General features: G+C 41.2%; 1 protein-coding gene across 1 annotated transcript; it reads left to right on the plus strand.

Annotated features, from left to right (window-relative positions):
- The first annotated feature begins 732 nt into the window (after positions 1 to 732).
- LOC115127397 (toll-like receptor 13) lies at positions 733 to 4,374 on the plus strand. The gene has a single exon (XM_029657014.2). The coding sequence runs from the start codon at positions 1,275 to 1,277 to the stop codon at positions 4,164 to 4,166; it is 2,892 nt and encodes a 963-aa protein (XP_029512874.2). The 5' UTR covers positions 733 to 1,274; the 3' UTR covers positions 4,167 to 4,374.
- Positions 4,375 to 4,897: the final 523 nt, after the last annotated feature.

Below are 4,897 nucleotides of genomic sequence, written 5' to 3' on the forward strand. Positions count from 1 at the left end.
GTTTCTATGTATGGCCTGATATGGTTCTCAATCAGAGGCAGGTGTTAATCATTGTCTCTGATTGGGAACCACATTTAGGTAGCTTGTTTTGTGTCGGGTTTTGTGGGTGGTTGTTTCCTGTCTTTGTGTTCTCTGCACCAGATAGGACTGTTTCGGTTTTGCCACATTTATTGTTTTGTATTTTGTTCATGTTTAGTTTCTCTTATTAAAAAACCATGGACACTTACCACGCTGAGCATTGGTCCTCTGATCCTTCTCGCCTCTCCTCTTCAGACGAAGAGGACGAGGAAAACCCATACAATACCCACCTCCTCATTTGATATGCATTGGTCCTCTGATCCTTCTCGCCTCTCCTCTTCAGATGAAGAGGATGAGGAAAACCCATACAATACCCACCTCCTCATTTGATATGCATTGGTCCTCTGATCCTTCTCGCCTCTCCTCTACAGATAAAGAGGACGAGGAAAACCCATACAATACCCACCTCCTCATTTGATGTTTATATTTACATGTACAAGAGAATTCAATAAAGTAATACTAAAATGAGGTACTGTACTCTAATTGATATTTCATTCCAATCTGTTGATGTTTTAGTGAGACTCAACGGTCTTCTGTAATCTATCATGTCCAAACAGGTTCTTCATGTCAATTGTATTTTTATTGACTGTAAGTGTCTTTTCAGGAACTGAAAGAGAGACATGAAAAACAGGTCAAAATAGACTTTCACAAGCTGTTTAACATCCTGTGTGACTGTGCTGTACAAACAGGATGCTGCTCCTCGGACACATTCAGACATCAACTGTGTCGGTCAGAGAACACGTTGCAGCTCTACATTCATTTCTTCATTGTCTGTGGGACATTTTATTGTTTCTTTACTTTTGGAACCAAACTAACCATTAAATATTTACTCCAGTGACCTTGAGATACAATTCAACTGCAGGGTGAAAGGAAAGAACATTGGAACAACCAAAAGGTATGAACTGCTGTTAGTTACCAAGGAGGAACCCATCTGACAAACAACAAGAAGACGAGAGACTCCATACTGTTTACAGTGTTCATAAGGGTTTTACTGTATCAAACCAGAAGACGAGAGACTCCATACTGTTTACAGTGTTCATAAGGGTTTTACTGTATCAAACCAGAAGACGAGAGACTCCATACTGTTTACAGTGTTCATAAGGGTTTTACTGTATCAAACCAACGTTCTACAGATATCCACCGGAACCAAACTATTCTGACAATTATCTCAGTAGATTTGACTGACGTTGGAAGAGATGAGATCTATGTTTTCCCACCCTGCCGTCCTGTTCCTGTGGATTCAGAGTTCTAGTGGATGGATGCATCCTAAATGCCAGATTTATGACAGTAGTGAAGACTTGGGACACTTTCCCACCTGGATCTGCAGCCACATACCTCATCATGCAGAACGTTACACTGCTGCCTGTCAAGATGTCACAGCCATCGAGGAGGATCTACTTGGACTTCCCCCTAATATCAATACCCTCTGCATATATATGACACATGGTGAAAATAGATCCATGTCTCTGGGCTTTTTCTCTCAGTTTCAGGATCTGGAGTACCTGTACATTAAGGGCTGTTTTACTCAAATCCTTCCATCTGGGAATAGTCACCTTCCAAATCTGCAACATATGTACTTAAGTAATTGGGGAATGGACTATGATTGCTGTGAATGTCATATTGGGCCTCATACATTCAGAGATTTCGTCAAGCTGAGTCATTTGACCATATGGGGTTATCGACTATCAGCAATGGCCCCAGATGTTTTCCATGGCATCCCTCAGTTACAAAGTCTCATCATTTTTGAACCCTGTGTAGATGATTTGTCAGAGATACTATGCAGAATAACGAATATAAAGTCACTTATAGAGCTAAAAATAGAAGCACCAGAGATACAATCGTTAAACCAATCAAACTGCTCCATTTTAATAACCAACGAAAGCATGAAACCTCTTTTTAACAATCTAGCATTCTCTGACTTCTCATTTGTTGAAATAACACATATAGAGGAAGGTTCCATGGCTTGGCTCCAGAACCTCACAATGTTAACAGGGGTTTTCAGCCAGGAAGTCCTACTGCACCTTCCCCTGTCTGGGATTCAGCAGATACAGGACTTCAGTTGCTATGGGATCAATGTCATTGATATTGAAAGTATCTGTAATGTTGTGTTTTTGCTTTCAATCAAGAAATTATATTTATACAATACCAATACAAGCAGCCTCTCCATGTCCAGTGTTGAATTGTGCGTTGGGCTAGAATATATGTATTTACATGGCATTTTCTGTTCTACTCCATATTTGGATTGGCATTTTATTTCCAGTCTCAAAAACCTTAACCAATTAACAATAGCCGGCCTGGATTACAACAGACTTGATATTTGCTCCTTCCAAAAACAACCAATAAAATGGTTAACAAAACTGACTTTAGGGTTGAACAATATACAGATGCTTTTTGCTAAACAATTTATCTGTCTTGTTAACCTACACTATTTAGATTTAGCAGATAATTCAATTTCAAACATTGAAGACTTTGCTTTCCTGGGATTGACAAATCTGGAGTCCTTGGACATTACAAGTAATAACATAACACAGATAAATGCAAACACATTTTATGGTTTACATAGTTTGACATGGTTAGACCTCAGGAACAATCCACTTATTCACAACATTGAGGCGATGTCTTTCACACACCTCATGTCTCTTAGACAAGTGTTTCTCGGGCAAGTGAACAATCCACTAACAGAACCTGTGATCAAGCTGAATCTGACACTTATATTTGGTGGAATTCTGAGTCAGCTGACTCATCTGTACATTAGTTCAGCTATGAGGCCAATGCAGTTGACTATCGGCAGTAACATCACATCTAAACAGAACCTGAGTCTCCAGCTCAAAGGCCAGACGGTGTCATTTCAAGACTGTGACAGACCTTTCTTTCAGTCTGTAACCCATCTTCATGCTGATGCTGAAGAATTCCTTTGTGGATCTGAATTCATGGGAAAGTACTTCACGTCTGTGGAGACATTTGACTACAGATCGAAGCTTTCAGCTAAAAGGGTTGATTTATCATCAATTAATCAGCTGATTCACCTGAGGAAACTGACTCTACGAGAGGTGGATCTTTTAATACAGCGTTCTGCCGACATCATTTTTCACAACTTGACCAAACTGGAGGATCTGGAAATGTACCACTGCAGGATTTATTCTTTAGAGGGGAGTTTAACTAAAGACTTGAAATCTTTGAAAATATTGTATTTTCATATAGAGAACATTTATAATGTATTCTACAGCTTTACTGAACCTCTCTCTAGCCTTAAGTATTTGATACTTCCTCAGATCCAGATTTTTTGCAGTTGTGACAATGCTTGGCTCATTACATGGGCCAAGGGGTACAGGCAGGTTGAAGTGATCATGCTTACTCCGTATACTAGTCCCGTTATGTATGCTTTGGAGGACTTGATATGCTTGTCGGACAATGGAATAGACACACCTAATTTTGTCAGGTACACAGAAGCCAACTGCACAACAGAGGTTGGCTTTGTGCTCTTTGTTGCGACTGGCCTGGGAGTCCTGTTCTTCATGCTGGTGGTGTTGGTCCATAACCTGGCCGGCCCCTACCTCCTCCCCCTCTACCACATCACCCTTGGCTGGCTGTTAGAAGCCATGCGATCCAACACCAGGGGGCGCTACCACTACGATGCGTTTGTCTCCTATAGCGGGAAGGACGAGCGCTGGGTGGTGGAGGAGCTGCTACCTAATCTGGAGCAGAGGGGTCCTCCTTTCCTGCGCCTCTGTCTGCACAGCAGGGACTTCCAGCTGGGGAAGGACATTGTGGAGAACATCACAGACAGCCTCTACCGGAGCCGCCACACCCTCTGCCTAGTCAGCCGCAACTACCTGCTCAGTAACTGGTGCTCCCTGGAGATGAAGCTGGCCACCTACAGGCTGCAGGTGGAGCAAAGGGACATCCTCCTCCTGGTCTTCCTGGAGAAGATCCCCCCTCGCCGGCTGTCTGCCCACCACAGGCTGGCTCGCCTGCTGAAAACCAGGACTTATCTGGACTGGCCCCAGGACCCCCATCAGCACCAGGCATTCTGGGACAGACTGTGGGCTAAACTGAAACCTCAGACTGAGCATGAGATCAGATGTTGAGGTAGAACCTTGGATATAGAAATTTGACTTCAGATGTTGATGTAGAACCTTGTGGACTGAAATGTGACATGAGAAGTTGATGTAGAACCTTGTGGACTGAAATGTGACATCAGAGGTTGATGTAGAACCTTGTGTTATTGCAGATGCAATGTTGACACATATGTTGAGCTGTTGAATTTGTTGTTAAAAGTCCTCCGTACAAAATGTCTACCGCTGTTTGAAATTTGTTTTGTCAATTCCTTTTAAATGCTCTGTCTGGAGTGTACTTTTTGTGATTCATCTGAAATTACTTTTAATAGCCTTATTTAAATTGCTCATAAAAAAGCCTAAACATTTTATAAATTCCCTAAATGTTATCAGATCCTATTTGTATTTTTAAACACCTAATTGCTAACACATATCTTTGTTTGTATATTTGTTGCTAAGAGGAACTGAAACTGTGTACTACAGTGAATGACAAAACATAAATGTCTGACAGTGAATGACAAAACATAAATGTCTTATGACCATGAAGCAGTTATTAATGACTATACATGAATGACCAATGACCATGAAGCAGTTATTAATGACTATACATGAATGACCAATGACCATGGAGCAGTTATTAATGACTATACATGAATGACCAATGACCATGAAGCAGTTATTAATGACTATACATGAATGACCAATGACCATGGACAGTTATTAATGACTATACATGAATGACCAATGGCCATGAAGCAGTTATT

Source organism: Oncorhynchus nerka, linkage group LG26 (genome assembly GCF_034236695.1).
Source record: "Oncorhynchus nerka isolate Pitt River linkage group LG26, Oner_Uvic_2.0, whole genome shotgun sequence".
NCBI classification, from domain to species: domain Eukaryota; kingdom Metazoa; phylum Chordata; class Actinopteri; order Salmoniformes; family Salmonidae; genus Oncorhynchus; species Oncorhynchus nerka.

Excerpts from the sequence above, each read along its gene's own strand:
- LOC115127397 (XM_029657014.2), top strand. The coding sequence starts at position 1,275 with ATGAGATCTATGTTTTCCCACCCTGCCGTCCTGTTCCTGTGGATTCAG.